The 27,919-nt window shown below is 46.2% G+C and overlaps 1 protein-coding gene across 5 annotated transcripts in view; it reads left to right on the forward strand.

Moving 5' to 3' along the window:
• DNAAF8 (dynein axonemal assembly factor 8) overlaps positions 1-27,919 on the forward strand; it is a 97,725-nt gene that overhangs the window by 68,521 nt on the left and 1,285 nt on the right. For all 5 annotated transcript variants that reach the window (XM_083473604.1, XM_083473602.1, XM_083473605.1 and 2 more), the window contains 7 exons: positions 3,209-3,378; positions 8,320-8,515; positions 10,462-10,556; positions 12,240-12,360; positions 13,936-14,153; positions 17,056-17,141; positions 25,177-25,246. In XM_083473604.1, the coding sequence (XP_083329730.1) occupies positions 3,209-3,378; positions 8,320-8,515; positions 10,462-10,556; positions 12,240-12,360; positions 13,936-14,153; positions 17,056-17,141; positions 25,177-25,246 (956 nt within the window). The remainder of the gene's footprint in view (positions 1-3,208; positions 3,379-8,319; positions 8,516-10,461; positions 10,557-12,239; positions 12,361-13,935; positions 14,154-17,055; positions 17,142-25,176; positions 25,247-27,919) is intronic.

The following is a 27,919-nucleotide window of genomic DNA, read 5'->3' on the forward strand; positions in this document are numbered from 1 at the left end:
AGGAGAGGCACCTTGCACGCTGTCTTAGAATGTTTTCCTTTGCCTGAATTTACTTCTTTGGAGAAGAGAACATACACCACGCTTGCCATCCTGGAATTTACTTATTTGGCTGCTCTGCTTATTTGCAGCCAAGCACACATCTCCAGTGCTTGGGTAAATAGGGCACTTTCTCACCAACCTCAGTCTGCCCTGAGCCAGCCACCATCTGCCTGCCTTCTTCCTTGCAACCAGCCTTGGCTCTGACCCTGGCATTAATGCCCTCCTCATAAAACTCAGCGGAGGAGCAGGAGTTTATTCTGAGACCCTCCAAGTGTCCCTATTTTCCAGGGACGTCCCTGATTTAAAGAAGCTGTCCTTGTTTCTGATTTGTTCCCAGAATGTCCCACTTTTCCTTTGGATGTCCCTATTTTCATTGGAGAAATGTTGGAGTGTATGGAATTATTTAATTCCCAAGCTGTCTGAAGGCAATCTTGTATAGGGAAGTTTTAGTAACGTTTAATGTTTTATAATGTTTTTATATATGTTGGAAGCTGCCCAGAGTGGCTGGGGCAACCCAGTAAGATGTGTGGGGTATAAATAGTAGAATTAGCATTATGGAATGGGACGTCCCTATTTTCATTGGATAAATGTTGGCGGGTATGGATTCTGTCTGTCATTGACTCTGGTTCCCCCTACGGTTGGGCTCCTGGCCTACTGTCCCACCAGCCCAAATGGGCACCAGCCACCAGTGCATGTCTCAGAATTAAAAATGGGTTTCTTATATGGGACAGCCTACTGATCAATAAAGATAAAGCATTGATCATTGTGGGGTTTTTGTTTTTAAGCCCTAAAATGCTAGTCAATATATTAATGGAGAAAAAGACAGAACTGGAGATTTTTCGCCAGCCAGAATTAGTCACAATGCAGCAAATTCAAGATTTCCAACCCTGTGTTTGCAATCTAAGATTAGTTTATTATGCTATGTTATATTGTTTCATTTATGACTCTATTCCTGCAAAGCAGCTGGAAGCGATTTCACAGTATCATAAAAGGGTGTCTAAAACAATTGCATCTAGGAGAAGAGTTAAAACAATTACATCTATAAAAACAGTTTCAAATACAATACAGATACTGAGCAGGGGTGATTTTCAGAGAAGCAGGAGGAGGCTGCTCCTTGCCCAGTTTCCTCCAGCTGGGCTCTGGGACTGGTAGGAAGCCTGGCTGAAGGAAAAACAGTCTGGGTAAGGGGTTGCAGGAAAGAAATGGCTGGCAGGGGGAACAATTATACACCCCATTTCTGTTGCAAATGCCCATCTGCTTTCATGCATTCGTATTAGGGAGCAGAGTTTCAGTTCCTTTAGAATAATATAGCATAACATTGAGCAAAGAAACTTAGAGAAAAGCTTTTAAAAATAGTCTACTAGGAATGAGCAATCCCTCCACCTTGCAAAAAATAAATAAATCGCTGTCCTTTTTGCAAGCTGTTGATTTGCTGCAGAATTGTAAACAAGAGCAAAGTGTTTGACCACTTAACCATAGCAGTGATCACACTTCTGCTGCTGCCTTTTTCAAAACCTGGGGTTTTTACCCATGAGATGCCACAGTGAGAGGAAAAGGCATTGCTCTCTTTGTGATTTTACTTTTGACATCCTCATCACACTGGCTGTGTTGAGTAATCCTGAGGCCAGTGCAGAGTGAGGGCATGCTTTCCTCACTCTGCATTGATCAAAAGCCAAGCAGAGCTTAATGATCTCTGTTGCTGTTGTAAATAAAAATATGCCCTTTTCCCTTATGGGGTATCCAAGAGCCCATATAGAGTCCTTACATAGGTTCCCTATTGGTAGGAGAAAATAACAGAGGCCAACCAGAGAATATTGAGAAGCAAAGCAGCTAGTAAGCTTGATCTTTATTGATCTGTTGCAACAGGGTGCTCTCCCCACACGCAGGAGAGGAGGAGGACCCACAAAAATGCTGTGCAAGGGCTTATAAAGACTTTTGAAATTCCCATCCTCTAGATCAAGACCACCCCAAGAAACATTATGCATAGATCACAGAAGGGGTGTAACCTAAGACCACCCCTCAGATACATCCCAGTAAAGGCGGTCTAAAACAGAACATTTGCATGTTGTTTTTCTCCTGTCGCAGTTTATCTCCTGTCTGGCAAGTTACTTGATTGGATTTCCTGGGGAGCCTGGACATTCTTTTGTAGTGGTAAAATACTTATTTCTTGGGCCAGGTCACAGGCTCACACCCTATTCATATCTTAAATGTGTCCTTAAGACAGGATTTGTGAGGAAAGAGACAATGAGGAGACTTTTCCAGTTTGACCTTGCAGAGAAAACATTTGGTCAGTTTAGGAATCAAAATGGTTCCAGGTTGGTCTTCCTGTGCTGACCTATGTATGTGTGGTTATGAACATTACCATATATCTAAGACCATAAAACTCCTATCACATTGCCAAACTATGGACAGGTGGCAAAACGTGATGAAGACGAGGGTGGGAGCTTTTGTGAAAACTCCTTTGGAAAAGCCCCCTTGTGATCTGGCAAAGTGTGCTGGCAAACTGCTACTTTAGCTCTAAATAAATCTTGTAAAGAATGGAGAAGATTGCTAAAAGCAATCCAAGACACTCAAGGGAAGGAAGTTACAAACCTCGAGGAGCAAGTTTAGAAGAGACACTGACAAATGACATCATTTTCCAGCACGGAGTATTCTCACTAGTCTGAATGAATGTTATGACTAGATCATATGCTGCCTACAAGAAATCTAAAAAATATATAAGTTTTTGAAGGCAATCGTGAAATATTAAATTCCACGTCTATCGAGGCATATGACTCACATTTGCTAGAAAGACTGTAAAGGCTTCCCCCAAAAAACATAGCAGGTTTTATTTTTAAAAAATCAAGGTTGTGAATCAGTGTGAAGAGCCAGATTTGGAAAGAACTAAATCAGGGATGAGGACCCCCCCCCCACATGCCTGTTGGAGTCTGCATTCCCTAGGGGTAATCTTTGGAGAAGCACGTGGTGTGGTGGGGGCAAAGTTTTCTACGGTGGAAATTTCCATTCTGTGACCTGCTGCCACCCGCAGTCAGCACACAGCTTGTTAGAATCAACACACTGGTTTACTGCCTCTCCCCCGCCCCTGGGAGAGCTAGGCCATTGTTCTGCTGATTACAATGCTCCATAGTGCAATACCTTTACATCCTCCTTTTGTTGATCTTTTATACAGGAGCCCAAATCCTCTGCACTGTGCTGCTGCTCAAACCAGGCACATGGACCCGTAACCTAGCAAGGATCCTCCGGAAACTGGATCTAGAGAAATTCAGCCTGGTTGGAATGAAACACATAGACCTCACCCCAAAAGATGTCAAGGCACTCCTCTCGTCTGAAGCTAAGCAGGTTTGTTGGAATAAAAGACCAAAGGGCATCAACATAAGAGCAATACATCTGACTGGGCACTGTGAGAAAACCCAGGGTGCTGGGCTGGATGAGCCATTGGCATAACATAAGAAGAGCCTGGTGGGTCAGGCCAGTGGCCCATCTAGTCCAACCAGGGGCCCATGAGAAACTATAAGCAGGACCTGACTGCAATAATGTTCTCCCCTCCTGCAGTTTTTAGCAACTGGCATTCAGAGGCATCAACCATCAGGTTAGTAGCCATGGCTAGCCTTCTCCTCCATGAATTTGTCAAGAGTAGAGAGACTACAGAACACGAGAGGTGGATGAACTGGGCATAACTGACAGTTCTGTATGTCATTTACAATGCTAGTCTTTTCAGGTCTCAGACCTAGCTTTTAATATCAACCTACAGCATGGAACCTACTTTTCATTTTATTATTATTGCATTTTTCCTTCTCTCTCTCTTTGCCTCCATCTCCCTTTTGTGTTTGATTGTCTGCTTTCTTCTTCTTCCAATTTTCTTTGGGTGCTTCTAGACTGCTACTGTTTTTGGGATGCGTTTTGAGCTCAAAGGCAGCGAATTCAGGTCATTCAATTACAGCGAGCTCAGTGTCCTTGAGGAACAAATTTGCTTCCCAAAAAGTCCGGACTTTTTGCAGTAAGAAAAGTGAGGAGGAAATGTATGGAAACTGCGGAATGACAATTATTTGATGTGGTGCTATGTAACCTCCATACAAGTAAATCAGCACGAACACTCAGCAAACAGCTGATTTTGTACAGCCTCCCTGTGCATGCCAATTGGGATGACTACTTGGTCAACAGGTCATCAGTGTGTTCTGCTCACTTGCTCTCCCCTTGAAAGCAACACAGCTTTTCTTCCTGAGAGTATGACTGCACTTAGATTGCCAGAGTTCCCAGAGTTGGCCCCAGGTTCTTGGGGTCTTTCAGGCAAGATGTTCTCAGATGACCCCCTTTAAACGGTGAACCATCTCCTTTAAACTGCTTTTTCTAAAAGCCACTGGATAGCACTCCCACTGAGATGTTGAAGACTGTCCCAGTGGGGTGACACAATCTCCCAGTTCCCAGTAGGAGAGGCTGCCAGCTGTCCCACTGCAGCTGCACTTGCCTGAGATTTTCATGATCCAAGGGAATGCTTAGATGTTTGTGCGGAGCAGAAACAGGATCTCTCTGGTTCCTCATGTTAGGGCACCCCCCCCCACCAGCCCATGGGCCTCAGAAGGAGCCCAGTCAACACCACACACTGACACTGAGTTTCATTTGCAGTCATTTGTCTTGTGATCTGCAGCAATCTGAGCCGATCATTATTCTTTTTCTATCTTCATCATCAATATAGACATTCTGAGTCACTCCTCCTGGCCTTTGGACACCCGGTGCATGATCTAATGCATTGCTGTGGCTATCTAATCATATTAACCATCGAAATACTTCTCTGTGCAGATCAATAGCAATGCTTAATTTTGAAAAGTCACCCTAAAGTTCTTATAAATCTGAGTCACAGCTTTATAAAATGTAGATTTGCGTTGCAAAGGCCTACACTATAAGTGTATGGAGCTGCCTTACCCTTCTTCAGATCCTATTTTATTTCTTCATACATAGCAGCTCTTTCTCCCTTCTGCCTCTTAATATGTTGCAATTTCCCGCATTAACTCTGGGAAAGAAATAACATGGATAAAATATCAGTAAGGCACCTTACTCCAAAAATACAACAGGTTGTTTCCAACTAAATCCTACTCAGAGCAGACTCACAGAAATTAATGGACAAAGCCCCTTAACTTCAATGGGTCTACTCTGAGTAAGACTAGCATGAGTCTTTGCTGATATCTAGCAACTTTTTAAAAAGTTTATGGTAGAACTGGATGCTAAAAATATATATGATGATACTGGTGCCTAGGATTCTTCAATATAATTTTGAAATTATACTATAAGGTGAGTAAGAGGGGACATAATAGAGGTGTATTAATTATGCAAGGCGTGGAGAAAATGGGAAGAGAAAAGCTTTTCTCCTCTCTGAACGCTAAAATTCAGGGACATCCAAGGAAACTGAATGTTGGAAGATTTCGGAGAGACAAAAGTAAGTACTTCTTCACATAATGCATATTTAAACTATGGAATTTGCTCCCACAAGAGGCAGTGGAGGACATCAACCTGATGGCTTTAAAAGAGGATATTTAACAAATTCAAGGAGGATAAATCTAACCAATGATCATCAGCCACAATGGCTAAATGTGCCATTTATGCCTCACTCAAGAGGTGCTGCACCTAAGTCCTGCTTTTGGGCTTCCCACAGACATCTGGTTGGAGACCTCATGTTCTAATGCAAAGATTATTTTCAGGTTTACTGTTAGGCCACTTTGAGCACTTATGTAACATATGGTGAAAAAGTGACTCATGCAAGCTATCAATAAGTAGAATTTTTAAAATGGTTCGGTTTTCTTTATCATCAGCAATCGGCTATGAATCATGAGGAAGCAGGTTATCACAGTCATCCAACAGAGATCTTTTATATTCTTCATATAGCTCAGTGGTAGAGTATCTGCTTTGATCCCTAGCATCTCCAGCTAGGGCTGGGAATGTCCCCTGCCTGAAACCCTAGAGACCTACTGCCCATCAGTCCAAACAATAATGATCCAAACAGGCCAATGGTCTGACTCAATACAGTGAAGGGCTGTATCCCACCTGCCTTGCAAGCTGAAAAATCGAGGTTGGATCACCAGCCTCCCCAGGTAGAACTGGGAGAGTCTGCCAGGCAGTGCAGACCCTGTTGAGCTAGAGAGACCAACAGTCTGATTCAGTATTGTAGGTTCCCTAGGTTGAGAACGAAACTTTCTAGTGGGGAAAGGCTGTGGTTGTAGATTATTCAGAAGGTCCCAGGTTCAATCCCTCCCATCTCAAGGTAGGGCTGAGATCATCCCCTTTCTGAAATCCTGGTGAGCCACTGCCAGTCAGTGCAGACAGTATTGAGCTAGGTGTGTCAATAGTCTGACTCAATAGAAGGCAGCTTCCTATGTTTTGGGGAAAGGGCCACAGCTCAGCAGTAGAGCATCTGACTTAGCATAAGGCACTTTTGTATGTTCCTAGGCTATGAGAGAAGGTTGGAGTATACAAATCTTAATGTAATGTAATGCAATAAGCTGTGGCCCTCAAATTCGTTCAGCCTCCCAAGAATTGCAACATCTCTTCCTCAGTTTCTTTTTCGATATCGTCACACCACCTAAAACATTTATGCATGTAAAGACTTTATGGCGTCGTTCACATTGGAGTATCTCCCCGCTCAAGCCAAGGCTCTTGCATCTTCTTAGGGAGTCTTTAATCTGTATGTATCTTTAATCTTTATGTACAGCTCTCTGTAAGTCCCAAACCACTAAATTAGAGATCTAGTTTTACAAGAATGTATGATGCTGATGCTGAATCATTTATGAAGCATTTGAGTTTCTCAAACTGATTGAAATCTTAAGATTCATATTCTATAGAGGAAAAGCACTGCTTGCCAATGGGGCTGACTTGCTAAGAGTTGGGGACACTGGTGGGTCAGAAATGAGGGTTGAACATTGGTTTCATCACAGGGGAAGAAATGCCTATGGGCAGAGTCAAGGGATAGAGAAAGTTCAGCAGAGCCAGGGGTGTGTGGCTTGTCTAGATCTCAGAATTGGGGGACATCAGCTGTCATTGACATGATAGCACTGTTCAATCCTGGTCAAGCCAAGAGTCAGAACAAGCCAGGGGTGTGGAAGGCTTATTGTTGCCTAAGCAGAGATTACACCATACATTTAAAGTACTCTTACACCACTTCAACAGTCACAGCTTATCCCAAATAAATAGTTTGCTAAGTGTGTAGGGGATCGTCAATGCGAGAAGTCTTCTAACAAGTCTCAGCACCCTTAACTACAATTCCCAGGGTTTTTTGGGGGGAAGCCATGACTGTTTAAGTGGTATGAGTGGATGCTGTGGATGTGGCCAGAATCCCTATCTGAATAGAGCCTCTTCCTGTTGGAAAGAGCCACTCCTTTTACCTTCACTGCTCTCCTCGACATCCCTTCATTACAGATTCACCTGCTACCTGGGCCTTTTCCCACTGAAGGTGCCAGAGACAGAACCTGTAGCCTGTAGCCATCACTGCCTTTTGCGGAAGTGAATTCCATCATTTAACTATGCACCGTGTGAAGGACAACTCTATTTTGTCTGCCCTGTGCTCATTGCAGCTGAGCAGGTAGACTGACCAGGTGGGAACTGACTCTAGGATGTAGAGGCAGCTCTCTTGTTAGCTCTTGACAAAGCAGGAAATTGCCAAAGCACATTGGTTCAAGCTTCTTGGCAGGCAGAGTATGACACTGGCTTGTGGGACTTGCCATTGGCTGGCTGCGCATGGAAGATGTGGCACCAGAAAGAAAGAGCATACCTTATTAAATCTGCCTGCTTTGCATGTTATGGCCAGGTTGCTGTGTGGGTCAGCAGCCCTGAGACAATGCAAGCTGAGGAGAAAGCGCCAGTATGGAAGCAAGAGTTTGCATCCTGCTGTTATCAGTAAAGTTGCATACACAGGTAATGGGAGAAATTTGCACAAAATTCTGAAGAAGCTTCATGAGAAGCCTTGTTGTTGTTGTTTTTTTTTTAAAAAATGCAAACAGATGTGGAAATTGCAAAGAACCGAATCTGAGATTGGAAAAAGGAAGACGTGAGAGAAACTGAAATTGAGAGATTTGCCTATCCCATTACTTGATTGACTCAACAGCCCCCCTCCTTATGTCTAACTGGGTATAAAATATTCTCCTTTTTCTAAACCTCCCTTCTTTCCCGTCACTCGCTGCCAAGGAACTGTGTGCTAGGCTTTAGCTAGCTATTGCACGTTTGCTTAGCTTAGCGGTCCCTATTTCTGTCCAGGAGGCAAAGCTTCTATCAGCTTCTCTTTTCTTTTCTGCCCAGGACCCTGCTGCCTTGGAGGCTCACTCCAGCTACCTAACTTCAGGTTCATCCTTGGTCCTCTGCCTTCAGCGACAAAATGCAGTGAAGAAGCTCCTGGACTTGCTAGGCCCTGAAGACCCCAAGGAGGCTCAAGCAGCTAATCAGTTCTTTTGGAGAGCTCAATACGGCCACAGCTTAATCCATAATGGGTTTTATGGTGAGCCTGTCTGTTTAGGATTGCTCAGAAGGTTCTCACTTCAAATAAGTAGTTTTTCATGGGAAGATTCTAGCTATTTAGATGTAAGAAGGAATTGGTTTCTGTTCCAACCTGTGTTTATCACATGCAGCGCTGTTTCCCTTCTGCTGCAGTTCAGCTTCTGACAAAACCCACATAATTTGTCTCACTGTCTGCTGTGGCAGAATTTTATACAATTAATTGTGTTATCATTATGTTATTTCACTTATATTTTAAGCGCCAAGGAAATATAATTCAAATGGGAACAAGTAATCAACTGGGTGTCATTTGTGGACTAAAACAAACAGCAAATACCCACTGTATTCACTAGATTCATTTCTGCTCCAGACGTGGGATACTTAAACAAACTTTGGCAATTTCCCATTTTGGTGGGAATCATCTGACATCCCTACTCCGAAGTAAGTCTCATTGAATTAATTGGGGCTTATTCCAGAGTAAGTATGCATAGGGTTTAGAAGCAAGTGCTGTCCAACATGGCTCCTGACATGGTGGGTGTCAGAGTGATGTGGTCTCATATTACAGGCACAGCTTAGAATCATCTCCCTTTGGTAAACAGCAACCCCACCTCCCAAAAAGCAAGGTGGAAGCCTATTTCTGTGGAACAGTTCTCCGGGCAGAGATGGCAAGGCTCCTCCTCACCCAGATCTGTTGCTAAGGGACACACGGCCTCTGCGGAGTCCTGCTACTAAGGGTGACAGCTCCCATTTTCAGCTCCACAGAGCTTTCATTCAGGCACACCATTTCTGCCTAGAGCTGTGCTCTTCAGAGACAGAAGCTTGTGCATTGTCAGCCGTGGAAGTGGGTCAGATTAAAGGGTGGCTTTTCCTGCTCAGTCTCCATGTTCACAGAGAAGAAGTTGGAGAGAGGCAGTGTGGTATAGTAGTCAGGGTGCCTGGTTAGGACCTTGGGGACCAGGGTTCAAATTCCTCTCTAGCCATGGAGCACACAGGTTGACCTCGAATCAGTCACTGTCTCTCGACCTAACTAGCCTCACAGGGCTGTTTCGGTAGATAAATTGGAGGAAGCAATGTACGCCACCACCTTGAGCTCCAAAAGGAAGAGTGTTGCTGTAGTTAGTTGTTATATTTATAGCTTACCTTACCTCCAAGGAGCTCTCCCTGTAAGCCATGGCCCTTCACCATGATAATGATGGTGATTATACTATCCCTCCACATGGAAAAAGCTAGTACATCAGGGAGAAAACTGGGCTAGCCTTTCTCCCTGACATGCTAGCTTTCTGCAGGTAGGGAAATTCCCATGTGGAACAGTCCTCAAGTAAGCCATCTTCCCACCTGCATTTCAAAGTGCCAGCACGTGTATACTACCACATATACTTTCCCTGGATGTGTAGGGAAGCCTTCAGACCCTGGGGACATATAAAGAGGGTGTTGTTTGCCTTATCCCTCCTGAGTTTCATTCCAATGTTACTGGCATGAATATATATATATATATCCAGGCCTTTCTATTTACACAGGGAGAAAAAGAACTAAAGATAGTGTTATTATGTTGGACTGAGGCGCCAAAATGATTTCATTTCCTGATAACTCTGCCGCATTCAGCAGGCAGCCCCCCGCCAGGTACCTGCAGCAGCTTCGCTCGATGCCCTGCTCTGAGTTTTCCAACACTTTATTTCTTGGCTGCAAAGAGGAAGAAAACGGTGACATTGTGTTGGTGTGGAGAACAAGCCGAGTCACAATAGAGTGAAGTCAAAATAGCAAGGAGACAATGAAACTGTTCTCGGCGTAATAGGTTTAAATGTTTGCTGTTACAGTGTATAACAGCTGCCCTTTAAAGCAATTTCTCCAGGAATCTGTGTGCCATCAATCATCCCGAGAGAGGAGCAGGAACAGAGACAATGTTTAATTCATGGGCTGATAGAATCATCTCTTTGTATTTCTCTCTCTTAGGCTCCACTTCGTATTGGGTTGCTGTGCGGGATGTGGAGCTGTTCTTTCCAGAAGGGCTGTGTGGGGCTGGGGCCCCATCTCTGGAGGGAAAGGAGGTAGGACCCTCCTCATTCCTGATGTTCATCCTTGGTAGCTAGAGCTCTCGCCGATCTGATTTCTCTTTTACCTCCTTTTGCATCTGTTATCTTTTCCATTCCCACGGCCTCATCCAAACATGCCTTCCAAACACAGCTAACCGAAGGTTACCATCCACTCCAAGCTTTGCCAACCTGGTGCTCTCCACAACATCTGGATTGCACTAGGTTGACAAAGTCTGAGTTATTACCATGGATTCTGCAGGCAGGGAGTTTTCAGACAAACCCTCTCGGGCACTGAAAGTGTGTGGATGTTTGTGTGTGTGTTGTAGGGCTGTGCCAACCTGCTCTGCCCCGACGTTGAGGTGCATTCTGGGTGGCATGCAGCAACCACGTGAAGCGACCCTCTGTGTTTATAGATGTACGCACAAAAGTGAGGGCCATAGCTCAGTGGCAGAGTGTCTGCATTTCATGTAGGTTTGGGATTTCTAGGTAGGGGTGGGAATGAATCCCGTCTGGAATCCTGGAGATCCACTGCCATTCAGGGCAGACGACACTGTGCTCGATGGACCAATGGTCTTCCTTAGCAGGAGGCAGCTCTGTACCCTTCCACTCATGATGGCGGGACCCTGACTGTCCCAGGATCCCCCAGGATATGGAGAAGCTCTTACGCGTTCACAGCTCTAGACACATGGCAGCCAAAATACCCAGTAATGCAGGCATGGCGAGGGTATGGCCAGGCAGCACAAACCCACAACCCGCTTGTGTCTGTTCCACATCTTTCAACGCAAGAGGGTGTTTGTGTGAACCTCCCTTAGAGGCTTTCAGCAATGGGCCAAAGACCCAGAAATATACACCGTTAATGAAATTCACTGGCCATGTATGTGCCGTGTAGATTTCTTCTTTCTTTGCTGGAAGCCAACAGATTTCATAGCATGCACATGCACAGATAATGGAGTATGAAATTTAGGTTGTGCAACAAGACAACAGCTCAGACACCAGGAGGTATGGTGTAAAATTATCATTGCCCGTGGTTTACACAGTCATTATTCTCTCCCTCCACTGTCCCTGATCAAACAGTTTTTCAGGCTTCTCTAGTGCTTTGATCTGTTTCTTTACTTGGAATAATAATTAAAAAAGACCAAGTTAGTCCCAGAAGCATGGCCATTGGCCAGGGTTGATGTCTGGGTGCCGTTTGGGTTGACTGTCATGAGTGCCTATTATCCTGCATTTGTACTGGGTCACATAGTTCTTCCTTTCAATGCCTGGATTGGTTTTGCTGTCCCCCAACGCCCCCCTTGTCTCTCAAAAATGTGATAAATAGATGCATGTTATTCAGTGTGTGCTCGTGTAGCCTTAAAAAGGCAAACAGTGCAAGGTTGGCGTTAAGATTGAAATCAACTTTTTATTATGTACTGCAGTAACAAATAATATGGAATCCCAATATATATTGACAGGTGAATTTTATGGAGTGCTGGGCAGGTGCTTTGCCAGGCAGTGCAGGATCAAACCCCAAGGAAATCAGGGACAAAGAACCCTCTCATCACTCCTGTGGCTTTTGCAGGCCGGCAGATAATGCATGGATTTCTAGCAGAGTTGTGGGCAAGCTGTTTTGACTCCTTCTACCAGCGTTTATCTGTCTCCCTGCAATGGTGGCTCATGTTATGTGCATTGCTCTCTCTCTCTCTCCCATCTCCCCTGCAGATTTGCACTGTTGCGTCTGACCCCACAGCCTGCCTTGAGATCGACAAACAGCACAGGCTTGTGAAAAAGGAAGCGAGAAGGCAGCTCAATTTACTGGGCCCTGAGCAGCCACAGACTCTAGGTAAGGAAATGTACAATTCCCTCCTCATTATATGAGCCTAAAATGGCTATTGATTAATTGGGTAGCAAGACAAAAAAACAAAGCAAAAAAACAGAGGCAGCCTAGAGTTGGTATTGACATCTAGAGAATGAGAATTGCTGCTTAGAATGGGGGGGGGGCATAGTTTAGGCCTTTAACTTATTGAATGCTGAGCCCATCAAGTACCAGGAGTTGGGAGTCCATTAAAAAGTGTGGGGTCCCCCACCCCTCTTTACTAAAAAATACATGGATGCTTGATGGATTCCTGACCACAGCATTCAGATTGTTAAAAAAAATGTCTAAACTCCCCAGAGCAGCTCCTTGCATTTTGACCTTACGATTGGCCACTTTTGGGTGATCGTGCAATGTGCCCGTTTCCCCCAACTTGTGCTTTGTAGCTCCCAGGTTAGATCTGTCTATCTCACTCTGCCCACCCACCCCACCAATTATTTCCAGTTCAGAAATGTAGTATGGAGGTCACCCACTTTTTAAAGTCCATGGATCTGAGTGAGTCCTCACCCCCCCATGAGCCCCCACAGAGAGTCTGAAGTGAAGAGACAGACAGGCAGGCAGGCAAGCAGGCAGGCAGACGGAGACAGAGAGAATGCACACCACTTGGTGTAAAAGTCATACCCTGCAGAATAAACATGAACCTTGAAAAGCACATAGAGCTATAGTGAGGAAGTGGGAGAGAGGTTCACCCTTCCAACTTCGGCTCTATGTACTTTTCGAGGGAGGAAGTTAACTACCCTCACTACCTCATGATCAAGGTGGCAGGGAGTGGGTGTGCGGGTGCTGAGAGGCTTAGTGCATGGCAGAGAAGACCTCAATGGCACCATGGTGCCCATGGGTGCTACTTTGAGAACCCCTGTTGTAGCAAAACCGAGTGGCAGAGCCGTTCCTGGATTCACATTGGGCAGCAGGCAGAGGGGGCTGCACATCTGAATGCTTATCCATGGGAAATGGATGCCCCCCCCCATCACCCGCCTCATATCCGTCATTTAGTTCTGCTGAACATGTAAGGAAATCTTTGCTCTCCCATTTGAGTTCCTCATATAAATGATCCCTACTTTGCCCCAGCGCTGCCTCTTTTCCAGCTCTTGAGAATACACGATAAATGGGAGGGCAGCGGCATAGCAGCTGTCAGATCCTTTCCAGAACAGGATTGTTTGGGGAAAACTGGTGCTGTTTGCTGGTAAACAAGGGTGCGTTTTTCTGCTCTGAATCAAGCTTGGCCACTAGAGGGAGAGATTGCACACCCAAGAGCTCGATGTCCTTTGGATTTGGTTCAATCTCCTCTTCTGCAGATATATGAGCAGATGTAGCATTTAATGGAAATGTGGAACATTCCAAATTGAAAATTGAGTTAACTGAGTATTTGATTTTAGGAATATATATATATATGCATGCAGCTGGATAGATATCTCAGTCTTTCTCAGATACAATGGTAAATTGGACAAGAAAAATTGTTCATTTAGTACGTGATAGGGTTTGAACGGCTGGAGTTCACCAAGAGATCAGTTAGATATTTGATAGTTCCCTTCCTTTCACTTCCAGAGTGCTCTCAGCTTTCTGTGCTCTGCCAAGCCACCTGCCTGATCCTTCCAGAGACCTCCCTGTGGAAGGTGAGCCCCCCGCCCTACCTGGTCCTGCTGGAGCGACTGATTGGCCAAGGCTTCCTGGTGACAGGGGCACGGCTCACCAACATGGACGAACCACGGGCCAGCTTCATCTCTGCAGTCCTGAGTGCGACCGACAGGGAGGCACCTGTCATGGTAGGCCAACTCATAGAAGGGCCCTGATACTGAGTCCGATCATCGCTCCAGTCTTCGGTATTATCCACACTGACTGACAGCAAAACCCTGTCATTAGTGTTGGACCACAGCTTCCATCATCTGTGACCATTGGCCTTGCTGGCTGGGGCTAGTGGGAACTGGAGAGCAGCAAAATCCATGGGGATGCAGATCCCTTATAACACAGGCAGGCAAACTAAGGCCTGCATGCCGTATCAGGCCCAATTGCCTTCTAAGAGCCAGTGTGGTGTAGTGGTTAAGAGCAGTAGACTCGTAATCTGGTAAATCTCGTAATCTGGTGAACCGGGTTCGCTTCCCCGCTCCTCCACATGCAGCTGCTGGGTGACCTTGGGCTAGTCACACTTCTTTGAAGTTTCTTAGCCCCACTCACCTCACAGAGTGTTTGTTGTGGGGGAGGAAGGAAAAGGAGAATGTTAGCTGCTTTGAGACTCCTTAGCTTCTGTGTTATCCTTGCAGATCTCAGCAGGGAGGATGGGGGCAGACACAGAATGAGCGGACTCTGCCTGCCATTGGCTCCTGTGCCACCTACTGTTAGGCTCCCTGCCTACTGCCATGCCACTTTCAGTAGGATGCCAACCACCACGGCTCATACATTCTCTAGAGGGTCAGGCAGGAGTCTTTTCCAGATCTACCTAGAACCTGGGACCTTTCAGATGTAATCTTAACACCGAGCTGCAGCTCTTCCAGCAAAGCTCCCCTCTTCCATCTAAGCAGCACTGCTTATTTATTTACAGCTTATTATACTGATGGGCCCATTTGGTTTCTTCAGGCAATAGTTAACTGGAGCCTAGATGGTCAGATGAAATATACTACTGAATATTAATTACTGCCGAGGAGCAGAAATGGAAAAGGGCTCCTGCCCCATTTGTGGGCCTCACAAATGAGTTTTCCACTTTCCCACAGCAATTTGCAATCTTTTAAAACCATCCTTATGAAAATGTGTCAGCATTTTGTGTGCGAAATTCTCCCCAAAAACAGTTTTGTATGTGGTTTTGACTGATATACACATTTTTGCATGTGTTTACCTTTTTGTTCACTCTTTCATTAATACAGTGGTGCCTCGCAAGACGAAAATAATCCGTTCTGTGATTCTCTTCGCCTAGCGGTTTTTTCGTCTTGCGAAGCAAGCCCATTGACGGATTAGCGGATTAGCGCTATTAGCGGCTTGTCTGCTGATCGGATCAGCTGATAAGCAGCTTAGCGGCTTAGAAAAAGGGGGGGGAGGGGGAAAAACCAGCAGGAACTCGCAAGACATTGTCGTCTTGCGAAGCAAGCCCATAGGAGATTCGTTTTGCGAAGCACCTCCAAAACGGAAAACTCTTTCATCTAGCGAGTTTTCCGTCTTGCGAGGCATTCGTCTTGCGGGGCACCACTGTATAAACTCTTTTTTTGTACATACTGTTTGGAGAATTGCATTGCAAAATGCACAGATTTTGAAGGATAGCTGTGTTTTGTTGTTGTTGTTTTTATTTTGGAACATATGCTATTAATTCCCCAGGAATCCCTGTATCTCGAGTTAATAAAGGTATTTAAGAAGTGCTAATAACAAAGTGTCCTAAAATGCATTGCTAACTGAAGGCTGCTGAATATTAAGAGACCACAATATATTTTTGCGGGGGGGGGGGAGGGTGTCTCATTCCTCCAGTTAATACAGCCTCAAATGTTCCCTTCAGCCTTAGCATGGAAGTTATTTTTAAGAGCAGAATGTTTAATCAGCAGCAGCTGTTTTAAGGTACATCTGTGCAGGAGAGCAATTACATCGTTCACTGAGCAATTAGACTTGCTTTTGTAACCTGGGGACACCAGTAGGGCCTCTGCCACAAAGGTGGAAACCCAAAGGTGTGGGGAGGCAGGAGGAAGTCTTGCATTAACAGGGCAGCTCTAATGGGAGACGGGGATGCGGGTGGCGCTGTGGGTTACACCACAAAGCCTAGGGCTTGCCAATCAGAAGGTCGGCTGTTTGAATCCCCACGACGGGGTGAGCTCCAGTTTCTCAGTCCCTGCTCCTGCCCACCTAGCAGTTCGAAAGCACGTCAAAGTGCAAGTAGATAAACAGGTACTGCTCCAGCGGGAAGGTAAACAGCGTTTCTGTGCGCTGCTCTGGTTCGCCAGAAGCGGATTAGTCATGCTGGCCACATGACCCGGAAGCTGTACGCCAGCTCCCTCGGCCAGTAAAGCGAGATGAATGCCACAACCCCAGAGTCGGCCACGACTGGACCTAATGGTCGGGGTCCCTTTACTTTTACTAGTGGGAGACGACAGACCTCTTTCCCTTCTACGATGGAGTCTTGTCCACCGAAGGGGAGGAGCTGTCATGCTTCCAGCCGGAGCGATTGTATCTGAGCCAAAGGGAAGCTTTCCATGATCTCCTCTCCTCTCTTCTTGCCAAACAGATCCTTGTAGGGGGCACAAGTTTCCTGGCATTGTGAAGTTTGGCAAGTGCAGATTCGCCATGCAGCAGGCTGGTCTTCTGGCACGGCTTCCCCTTGATTTTTATGGAGGCTGGCGAGTGCCCATCCATCAAAAGGCAACACCTTTTCCACCCCTCCTGGTTAGAGAAGGGGCGGCAAATTGCTGCAGAATTCAGAGAAGTGAATTGAAGATTGGAAAAATAAGAAATGCCGAGAACCCGCATGAACCAATCCTTCGATCCATACCTCTGGTGCACCACTGGGTGTTTGGGGGAGAAAAACAGGAAACCCACTGGAAAACCATGTGTAAATAATGCGTGCCTTTTGGATGGAGTAGGCTGCATTACTGCCACCCAGAGCAGCATGTGATGTCAGATGCCCATTGGACTCCTGGCAAAGTGCTTTTACTGGATGCCTGTAGAAGGCGGCTCACATTCTCTTTTCTCTTTCAGTGCTCTCAGTTACTGAAAGGCACCTGCCTGATCATTGCAGCCCAGCGAGACAATGCAGTGGTTTGCTTTGATGCCCTGCTGAGCAGGTAAGCAAGAACATCACTGTCCTGTTAACTCACTCACCTCATCACTTGTTTCTGGGCCTATCAGGCCAGAGGAAAAATCCAGCTAGTCGGCCCAGTATGCTGACTCCAACAGGGAGCAGACAAATGCCCAGCAGAACTTCACAGGCAAACAGCGTTGCCAGTTTTTTTCAACCAGACTCTGTAGCTGCGCCTTATAAAAGTGCCTTGTGTGATGTCCCTGCTTGTCATGGCTAGGGCCATTTTCAAAGTGCCCAAACACCACTCTGGGAGGCAGGTGGTGAAAGCAGCTAGTCTCCCCTAGGGAGGGAGAGAAATTCAATTCGCTTTGCATTTTAATGTGAATCTGCTTCTGTTGCACTTTCCCAAATATCTGCACACCAAAACACAGCTAACCTTTTGAATTTACACTTCTTTGAGTTTTGTGATGCAGTTTTCCAACCCCAAAATGTGCAAATGAGGGGAGAGTGTGCATAAAGATGCATAATTAGGGGAAATAACTTACAAAAAAGCATTGTAACCAGGAAAATTACATGCAAGCATTGGGGGGAAATGCTGGCTAATTTTTGTGAGGATTTTTGTCTTGGTAAACAAATTGCAGATTGCTGCAGAAATATAGCAAGCTGAACCTAATAATGGAAAAGTGAGTAATGGAGAAACACCATTCTGTCCATCGCTACTCCCAACTAGTATCCCTGCTTCATTTTCTTTGGCTGAGCGTCCCCCTCCAGGAGCCCATTCTGCCCATCTCCCTGACCCTGCGGCAAATTCAGAAGTGCAGGGCGCTTCATGACAGTTTCAGCCACGCTCCCTGACAGCCACGCCCCCTTCTAAGATTATGCAATAATCTTATAATTATACAGTTATACAATAATAGTAATTAGGGATGCATTGCAATGATTAAGGCAGATCTCCATGTGTTTCCTTTTGGCTAGACCTATTTTTTTCTGTGCATATATGTGGGCAAATTATTTGGACTGCTTGAGTTGTGTTTTACCCTGAGGTCCCATTGTACGCAACAGAACATACACACCGTTCTCCTTGTGTTTTCAGTGTCCCTAAATGCTTAGGCTTTGGAGCATGGAGTGGCTAAAAAGTTGTACTAACTGAGTGACTCTTAGGATGCTAGAGACAGGGACTCTGCAGGGACCCTGCTGCAGAAATAGTCTTCAACCCCTTCATGCGACCCTGGGCTGCCTGGTGTCTTCCTTGCCAGGCTCTGAGAGCCCCCAAGGAAGAAGAAGCCCTAAATCCATTCCTCTCTCCCTCCCTGCCCCTCCCACTTCCTCCTTGCCACTAAAGCAGAGGTGGGAAACACTTTTCAGCCTGAGGACAACATTGCCTCATGGGCAACCTTCACATGCCACCCCAGTCTCCAAATGGTGTGCTCACCAGGGTCTGTGTTTCCTTTTGGACAGGGAGGCTCAGCAGAGACTGTGGTGTCTTTATGATATATGGTTTATTTATACATAGATACAACCTTAGCCTACATGGAGAGAGTGCAGAGCCTTCACATCCCAAGAGGGGCCTGTTCCTTCCATTTCAGCATCCTCAAATTCCAAGGGCCCCCAAACATCTTGTTTGACCCATTCTGCAGCATAAAACAAACAGCTCACCTCGAGCTCTGCACCTACCCCATCTTTTTGTCTTACTAACGGCCCCTGATTTGCGGCTGGCACAGCCTTTGCTTTGCTGATGACCAATCTTGATGGGTCATGACTCTGTCTTCAATTCTTAATGGCTTATCTCCAGGCGATTCTCTGGTGGGGGGACACACACACCAAATTTAGCCTGTATTTTTACACTGCTAAATTCAGTGTCTGGCACATTCTCTTAATACTCCAAGTATTGGCTAAATCCTAACAATTACTAAATCTAGGAAGTACAGGTGCCTTGCACCCACAACACAAATTCTGGTACCCAAAACCTATAACAATTGGCTGCATCCCAGCCATGCAAAATCCAGAGGTTTCTGCACACACCACTTGCCATCCAGGCAAGCGAGCAGCATGATCACAATTCAAGGGCACATTTCAGTCACTCAGGAGGGTGTGGAGCAGGGCTGGTGAGGGGAGAAGCCTGGGAAGAAGGGGTGGGCTGCGGAGAGGGGCTGTGATGCTCCTCCCCAGTCCTTCTTCGCATCCTCTTCGCATGTGGTCCCCAGAAGGTTGGTGTTATGTACTGAGTTGAATAGGATCCAAAAGGCAGCAGTCTGATTGGTCCTAGAACAATAGGATTCAGAATGCAGCAGTCTGATTGGTCCTAGAACAATAGGATTCAGAATGCAACAGTCTGGTTGGTCCTAGAACAATAGGGTCCAGAATGCAGCAGTCTTATTGGTCCACAGGAGCCACCCAATCCAGCTCCAGGTGGAAGTGAACCCGCAACTTGATTGGCCTACAGGTGAATCCCGGAATTAGCCAATCACGTGGGGTCCATTGTGTAATAATGTATATAAAGTAGGCATTCTGGGGGAACTGCCATTCCTCCTCACCACTATGAGCTGAATAAAGAGCATGAAATTGACCCTCGACTCTGAGTATATTTCAGTTGGCCAGATGGGAATGTGGTCCCCAAGCTGAAAAACATCCTCCACCCACCACTCCAGGCCTAACAGACTCTCAGGTGAAGCACAGGCAACCTCACGGCTTATGTTTTCTGATGGGAACTTGGAGGGTCCACCCCACCATCACCTTTGACACAGTCCTCCCTAAGCCAGTCCTCCCTAAGCGCAGAGAACATGAGTTGCCCTTTCCATGCCACTTCTCCTATTCATAGAATCGTAGAATTGCGGAGTTGGAAGGGACCCTGAGGATCACCTAGTCCAACCCCCTGAAATGCAGAGATCTGCAGATTTATCTTAAGCTGTTCTCTCTCCCCTCCCTCCCTCCCTCCCTCCCTCCCTCCCTCCCTCCCTCCCTCTCCCTCCCCCCATCTTTTCAACTGCAATGCCAAGGAAGGAACACACCCCATTATTTATTGGGCCACTTGGTGTGTCCACGCTATCCAAAGGCTCTTGGTTTTGGAGGCTGTACATTGAGAGAGGAGGCAGAGCCCATTGGCTAAGGGAAAGCTCTTCTCAAGGTCAGAGATAGAGAGATGGAGAAAGAAGCGCGATAGGAGGCTTCCCGCGCTGGTCGCATAGCTACAGGGAGCTCAGCGAAAGGGAAGTCTCTCTTTGAGAATCAGCCGGCTGAATCAATAAGCTTCCCTGGAGAAAATCACCACATTCAGCGTTTGCTGGGGGGGGGGAGAGAACAACCCAAGTCTACATCAAAAGGCAGGCTGCAGTGTGCAAGAAGAGATGTGCTGCAGGAGATCTGTGATCGATCAGATCTGCTGGATTTCTTTTTGTCTACTCAAAATCAAATCGGTGCATGTGTGTGTGTGTGTGTGTGTGTGTTTAATCAAAGCAAAGGTACTGACAGCAGGAGAGCGGGTGTTCAGTTTTCTCATGTACATTTTTCCTGACCTACATCCCCCCTGAAGCTGGTATTCTCCCCATTGGGAACAAATATAGCCACAATATTAGCAGGGGCTAATAGTAGCTGAGGAGGAGCTCTGCATTAACTTCATTTATATCCTGCCTTTCCTCCAAAGGAGCTCAAGACTCTCCCTCTCCCCTCCATTTTATCCCCTGAGAGGTGATACTGGCTGATAGACAGTGACTAACCCAAGGAGCTCTGTGGTTCAGAGATTTGAACCTGGGTCTCCCTTGCCTTAGTCCTTCAATCTAGCTACGTTATGAAAGAGAGTTGGGCCCCTTCCTGCTGATCCACAGAAATTTAGGGTTTCTCTACATGGTTTTTTTTTATTGTGCATTCATGTTGATTTGTGCTCACGATGCTATTGGGGCAGTTAGTCATTCTATCCTGCCAGGACATAGCATGTTAAAAGAGACTCTGTTGCTTTTGCTAAAAATGGAGAGAGAGAATAAATATAGCTAACTCTCTGGAACAGGCTAATATTCACTAACACAACAATGTATGGAGAGACAGGCAGGTTACTAGGTTGTTGTCCCTCCAACCCTGTGGGGCTAATAAGCTTTTCTGGATTTTATTTGTGAGTTTGGTTTGGCAGGGATGTGCAGATAGACACCTCTTTGTCCTGGACCAGTCAGAGACATTTAACACATGCAGACTTTTGACAGGAACCAGGATCCTTCCTCAAGCGCTGCTTGTGGACACAAACGCACACTGTTTATAATTAATTTGCGAGCCTCCCAAATTGACTCTGCTTTTCATGTTGTGGTTGTTTATGTATTCATTAACAATATTTACATGCTGCCCAACAGCAAAGATCTCTGGAGAGCTTACAAAAGCAATAAAAGACCTCTCCAAAAGCTCATCCCTCTGTGTGTGTGTGTGTGTGTGTGTGTGTGTGTGTGTTGTCATCTGCAAATCCCCTTCACCCAACTCAGGGAGAGCCGATGCGAGTGCTTTTTCAGAGTTTTGGGACTCCAGCACCTGTGATCATTGGCAGTTTTGGCTGGGATTGATGGGAAGAGTTCACAAGGTTGGCTGATCTAAGTCACTGATGGCAAAGAGTACTGGGCCCAGGACAGAGGCCTCTGACACCCCCTTAACTTATGGTTTGATGAGGAGACATTGAGGAGCAAAAACAGTTGAATGCACCTTTGTCTCTTGGGATGTAAGTAGTCTTTGACAGCAGACACACAGAGACATCCATGGAGATGTGGGAGAAATCTGACTCAGTTCACATTTGAAGGCAAACTTGTCCAGTTCCCCCATATATGCCCACTCAACCACTCCAATCTGCGGAACTGGCATTGCTACAGGTGCGTTTGTAAGAAATTGATATTTTAGCATGGCATCACCTGCACTTTGGAACTCCCTGCCTCTTGACATCAGGCAGGTGCCTTCACTGTATTCTTTTTCAGCTGAAAACATTTTTCTTTAGGCAAGCCTATCCGGGCAGGTAGAACGTTGATGTGTGTTTTAATCTAGCTTTCAGCTTATTGTTGATTTAAATTTTTTAAAAAATGTTTTTAAATACCATATTTTTCCGTGTATAAGACTAGGGTGTTTTTTTTTTAACCAAAAAATTAGGTTTAAAATTGGGGCTCATCTTATACACAGGTAGTGCTGAGGGGTGTTTTCTTAATTTGGAGTCACTAAAAATATGGGACGTCTTATACACGGAAAAATGCAGTAGTTCCTTTCAGTTGGTTTTTATTAATTTTATTGTTTTGTTCTTTTTGTAAACAGCCTTGAGGTTCCATTACAATCAAGCTGCATATAAATATTATGGACCATTTGCAAGGCAGTACTCTAGGCAAGCACCGTGTACAAAAATGCATTGCCTGGGTAAAGTGTGCGTTTAATGTGCACACAAACTGCTATGTACTCCTACATGTTGGTAACTGTGTGTGGGTGTTCATCAGTGGGTATGGTGCAGTATCAGCCTTTTGATATTTAAAAAAAAAGGCTCTGGTAAGGGTGTGGGGGGAGAGAATAGTAGGACCATCACTGGGGGGAGGGACAGTGGAGGCCATTTGTCCCAACTTAAGTTACATGGGATGATACACAGTGCAGACCATGGACATAATGCAGACTGGACAAGCCACATCCGTTTGTAAATGCTCATCTATAAGCCTATTTCTATCCTGTATTAACCTGTAAACCAACGATTATGCTGTAGCCAACTGAGTTTTACTCAGAGTAGACCCATTGAAATTGTTGACCCTAAGAGAGCCATGTCCCTTAATTTCAACGGATCTACTCTATATAGGATTAACGTTGGCTGAAGCCCTAAATTCACACAATTTTTAAAATTTAAATCCACATTGTTCAATATAGATATTTCTAAATATCAGTTTCCCTAAAATACTCATTTTTAAACATACGTTTGTATATCTGTTGAGCAGAGAACTGTATCACAGAATTCGAAGAAGTGTGGTATTGGGTGGATTGTTACATTCAGGTTGGCACATTAGCCCAGGAGGTGCAAATCAGGCTGGTTCCCATTGGAATTCACAGGAATCTAATTCCTCAAATATCCCTAGACACACCTGGGGAATGTAATCTGTGGGGATTTTTTTACAGTACATTTATATCCCATCCAAGGAGCTCAAGTTTCTTCTTCCCCCCGTTCTTTCCTCACAACAACCTTGTGAGGTTGGTTCATTTGAAAACAAGTGACTGGTCCAAGCCTAGTGAGCTTCCTGGCTGAGTGGGAATTGAACTCTGGTTTCCCAGGTAGCAGTGGCGTAGCGTGGGGGGTGCCAAGGATGCCGGCCGCACCGGGCGCAACATCTGGGGGGGCGCGAGTCCAGAGGGAAGGGACAAGTTCCTTCCTCCGCCGGGCTCCCCGCAGCCACCGCCAGCCTTGCGCCCTAGCGCGCGCGCGCGCCCCACCGCCGCTGCGGCTGCGCTCCACTCACTGCTCGCAGGAGGAGCAGCCGCTGCAGCAGCGCCGACGCCGCCACCGACGCCTGGCCGGCACGGGCAGCCTCCGCACCCCGACGTGCCACCGAGCCTCGCCGCGCCCTGCGCTCCCCAAAAACCTCTGAGAGGAAGCCGGTGGGCGGGCGAGGCCCGGCTAAGCCTCTCGCCAGCGGGTTAAGAGGCTTTCGGTTTCGTCAGCAAGTTTGGCGGGCTTGCTCACAAGTAAATGAGTGGTGGATCATCCCCCTAAGGGTGTGTGTGTGTGCTAAAGAAAGGTTTCCGGTTTAAGTTCTTTGTTACGCTGAATGTTTATCTTTTAAAGATACATAGTAATAATAAAAATAAATGAGAAAAATGAAAGGCGTTGGATTTTGCTGTGCATGGTGCCCTTTGGGAACTGGCAAGGTGGGTTTTGAAGCTACTGCTGCAGAGTGGCGTAGCGTGGGGGGTGCAGGGGGGCCCGGTCGCACCGGCCGCACTGGCCGCAACATCTGGGGGTTAGGGGCGCAAATCCACTGGTTAGGGGGCGCAAATTACTTGCCTTGCCCCGGGTGCTGACAACCCACGCTACGCCACTGCCAGGTAGTCCAAGACTCTAACCTCTCCACCACACTGTCTCTCAGAAGTTGCTGAACTCCAGATCCCATCAGCCACAGCCACCATGGCCAATAGTCAGGCATGCTGGGAGTTGTAGTTCAACAGCTATACACTGTCATCAGGGTGTTAGTTTGCTCATTAACGGCAGTCTGTCTCCCACCCTTTGCAGGTTGCATAGATTAACTCTTAACTCTTGTATTTTCTTTGGGATTAGGGGTTAATGGGCAAATCGATCTTAAATAACAGAAATGATGCATAGGCCAGAACAATTACTTCCCTACCTATAAGCATCATTCAGATTATGGTCAGGAGATGGATACTGAAAACCAGAGGTGTCCCTCAGCTGTGAGGGTCTTTGGAAGTCTGCCAGTCCAAAGAAAATAAAATCTATGATGCTTAAAATGGCTGCGATTCAGTTATTATTTCACTTCTATCCTGCCTGTGGGTTTTATTAAATTAAGTTTTACTCAGAGTTGATCCACTCAAATGAATGAACCCAAGTTAGCCACGTCCATCAGTTTCAATGGGTCTACTCTGAGTAGGACTAGCAGTGGCTACACCTGTTTTGCCTTTTACCCCATGGAGTTTCAGCTGCCATAAATGGGATACGCAAAGGGTCTCCCATCCAGAGGATGACCAGGCTCAGACCTGCTTAGCTTCATCCTGGTGGCTGCAACCTCTGTTTCGAGGCTGGGGTTTCCAGAGCTATTAAATGCCCATAAACACCTCTCCCCCCCCGCCCCCTCCTCTCCTACATTTCTAGAGAGCGTCTTACATAACAGGTCATTACTGTGTATATTGAAGGATTATATTTTTAAATTCTCAAATCCATTTAGGCAAAGCTTTGTTGAACCCTGGATTTAAAGGGCTTACGCGGTTCAGCAGCAGACACAGGCAGGCCGACCCATAAAGCCCCCTCCCCAGAACTAGGCAGTTTCTAGGCGTTGACAGATTCTGCTGCAATGTGTTAACAGTTTCTCCCCCCCCCCTTGGTCTTTTTTCTCTCCTCAATGCCCCCTCCCCCTGCCTCCCAGTGATCACTGTCAGAAACAAGCTGTGTCAGAGTGCATGAAACAACTTCTGTATCCAAAGACTGAAAAACAGGCAAGTGCAACTCTCCTCTTGCTTATCTATGCCCCTGATTTGACACCCCGCTCCTTTTTCTCCCCTTCCTGTTACCATTACCTGCACCCCAATCTCTGAGCAGCGAGAGACTCCAGCGATGCCTGTGCCTACCCAGGGCTCAGTTTCCTTGGAATGAAGGTCAATGGAGACTGTGGTGTCCCTAGGATACAGGGTTTTATTTAGACATATAGGCAACATGTGCATAAGATAGGGGCGGGGATCTTGCCTTGCCAAGAGATTCCCAGGGAGATCCTGTAGCTGCAGCTTTGAGTCCAGCGCAGAGCAAAACAAGCCTCTGTGTCTGCAACCTCCAACATCAGCCAAAACTCTCTCTCTCTCTCTCTCTCTCTCTCTCTCACACACACACACACACACACACACTCTCTCTCTCACACACACACAGCCCCCCCCCCTGGCTTCTTGTTCTCCCTTCTAGGTTGATGTGGCATCCAGCCAGACGAGGTGGGAAAAGGACTACCCTTTTGTCTCTACGGCAACAGGGAAACCTCTTTGGATATGTAAATGGAAGTACAGTGGTACCTTGGGTTACAGACGCTTCAGGTTACAGACTTCGCTAACCCAGAAATATTACCTTGGGTTAAGAACTTTGCTTCAGGATGAGAACAGATATCGCACTGCGGTGGTGCGGCAGCAGCGGGAGGCCCCATTAGCTAAAGTGGTTCTTCAGGTTAAGAACAGTTTCAGGTTAAGAACGGACCTCCAGAACAAATTAACTTCTTAACCTGAGGTACCACTGTACTTAACTGGCCAGCTCAGGCCATTATCTTACAAAGAAACTGGTCTGACTGGTTCAGCAGATAGGTTTGGAAGGGACTCATAGGTATCATCCAGACAGACGGACACATACCCTGGTTCCATAACAGCTACTGCTGCTAATACTACTACTACTACTTCAAATGGGGTTGCCAACATCTTTTTACTTTTCTGGCTCCTGTGTCTTAGACTGCAGCTTAGCGCACAGAAATTATGCACTCTGAGGCTTTTCCCTTTGCTCATCTCCCTGCAAAGAAAAGCCTCACTTACTAAATCTCCATGTACCAGTCTGCTTTTAAGGGCAGAGGAGTAGGGTTGTTTTTTTTATGAAAAAAGAAACAGGTTGGCAACCCTACAATCGCTACCATTGTTAGAATTGCTACTAGCTATTTACCCCATACCAGCATTCTCAGAAGGCTTAAACATAGAACTGCTCAGACAGTCACTGAAGCCACACCCACATTACATATTTAAAGCAGATAGCTTCCTCCAAAGAATCTTGGGAACCGTGGTTTGCTAAGGGTGCTGGGAATTATAGCTCTGGTGGGGATGAGCTACAGTTCCGAGCTGCCTTTGGGGGAATCAGTGTGCTTTAAATATATGGTGTAGCTGTGACCACACACAATGCACAGCCTGAAGTGCTCCTATGCTCACTGCTGGGGCAGATATTAGCCAAAGCAGATATTAGCAGAGGATATTAGCAGAGGATGATGTGAGGATGGCTCCAGCTGTGTCCTTTAGCATCCCTCATCACTCCCCCATTATATCTATATACGTAGGAACTCGTACATACACATTGTTTGGCCATTAAAAGGACCAAAGTCTGTCCCTCTTCCCATCCTACCTGCTTCCCCGTAAATGGCTGCATCTCCTTAAATCACAGCACACTTCCCCTGGGAACGAACTGGCAGAAAAACCTGCCTCCAAATATTGCCCCTAGAAAGAAAGCCCACTGGATCATCTTCCGGCCGCATTCACCCTTGAGTCGGGGCTTAGTGCAATATATTAGGCATATCAACAGGGTTTAATAGCAGGATTTGAGATCTTAAATCCTTATAGATAGAAATGGCTCCTGGGTGCACAGCTGCAGTGCTCTGCAGAGGATGGAGATCAATCCCAGGAAGCTTTTCATATTTTTTAAGAGTGCTGCACATTTTGCTTTCAGTGGACCACAGCCTGACTCGCCGGTTGCTTCCAGTGGTCAGCTGGTTGTAAATCAGCTTGCACCTCCCAGCCGGGAGGCAGCTTCAGGCTGCATACACACCCTGTATCTAAAGCAGAGGATTTCCCCCCTGGGAATTGCAGTTTACCCCTCACCAAAAGTCCTATTCCCATAACAAATTGCAGTTCCCAGGTTCTTTGGGAGGGCTGGTTCAAATGTACGGCCTGGAAAGGGAGCCATTGTGTCATTAAGCTGCCCCAATACGCTGAGAGGAACAAAGAAACAGATGAGGGCAGCCCTCACCATAACAGGACTGTTCTAAAAAGGGAAATAACCTGAAATGTGACAGGAGGCCAGGAAGAGCGCATTTGGCTCCCTTGTTCAGAACAGCAGGTTGATGGTTCCACCTGGAAGGATCCCAGCCAGTTAGAAGTCCTGCAGTGACCCCCACACTTACATAAGCTTTCCCTTGGATACAATCTCACGCTGTCCCCATCAATTCTGGATATCCAGCCCATGCAGTTTCTTGGTAACTGTACATGTGCATCTTTATATGCAGCCTTGGCTGGCCAATCAACCTGAAGCATTTTCTAGAATCTCAGAACAGGTTTTTTTATTTTATTTTGGGGGTTGGGCAGATGCCTAACTCACAATTGCACCCAGACCTGAATATTCTGATTGCTAATCTCTTCTTTTCTAAACCCTCAATTTATTAG

The sequence above is a fragment of the Podarcis liolepis genome, assembly GCF_965112155.1.
Source record: "Podarcis liolepis genome assembly, chromosome: 14".
Classification (NCBI taxonomy): Eukaryota; Metazoa; Chordata; class Lepidosauria; order Squamata; family Lacertidae; genus Podarcis; species Podarcis liolepis.